Source organism: Rhincodon typus, unplaced genomic scaffold (assembly GCF_021869965.1).
Source record: "Rhincodon typus isolate 14 unplaced genomic scaffold, sRhiTyp1.1 hic_rhity00000087, whole genome shotgun sequence".
Taxonomy (NCBI): domain Eukaryota; kingdom Metazoa; phylum Chordata; class Chondrichthyes; order Orectolobiformes; family Rhincodontidae; genus Rhincodon; species Rhincodon typus.
Genome location: NW_025965725.1, coordinates 61,027 through 61,649, shown reverse-complemented (window position 1 = coordinate 61,649; position 623 = coordinate 61,027). Strand labels below are relative to the sequence as shown.

The window sequence follows — 623 nt, the reverse complement described above, 5'->3', positions numbered from 1 at the left end:
TCCCTCGGCCTCCCTCCCTCTCTCTCCTCCCTCGCCCCCTCTCTCTCTCCGTCCCTCAGCCTTCCTCCCTCCCTCCCTCTCTCTCGCTCTCTCTCCGTCCCTCACCCCTCTCTCTCAGTCCCTCGGCCTCCCTCCCTCCCTCTCTCTCGCTCTCTCTCCGTCCCTCACCCCCTCTCTCTCCCCGTTCCTCGGCCTCCCTCCCTCCCTCTCTCTCTTGCTCTCTCTCCGTCCCTCGGCCTCCCTCCCTCCCTCCCTCGCCCTACAGGACAGTGTAGTCCAGGGCCCACGTCCCGGCCAGGCCATGATATTCCTCTGGCTCAACCCTCGTGGCCACTCGCAGGACGACCGAGTTGTTTGCTCGCTCCAGCTGAGTGAGGAGGCGCTTCCTGAGTTCGAGGGCACTGGGCCGAGCCTCGAACCTCCACTGCCAGCACTGTTTCATCACGGAGTACCTGAGGGCGAGGGCGAGGGAGAGGGTGAGGGATGCCCTTCCCAGGAGAGGGAGGTGCCTCGAAAAAACCCCTCCCTTCGTGGGATCACCCTGTGCGCTCCGCTCGAGGCCCTCCGGTCGGAACGGAGACCCCTCGCGAATCCCTACTCAGCCGCCCCGCCGTCTCCCTACA

The 623-nt window shown here is 66.1% G+C and overlaps 1 protein-coding gene across 1 annotated transcript in view; it reads right to left on the bottom strand.

Moving 5' to 3' along the window:
• Positions 1-255: 255 nt before the first annotated feature.
• LOC125488246 (tyrosine-protein kinase STYK1-like) overlaps positions 256-623 on the bottom strand; it is a gene marked incomplete at its 5' end in the record, with an annotated part of 7,710 nt that continues 7,342 nt past the window's right edge. The window contains one exon of the mRNA XM_048621183.1: positions 256-452. Within this exon, the coding sequence (XP_048477140.1) occupies positions 260-452 (193 nt within the window). The remainder of the gene's footprint in view (positions 453-623) is intronic.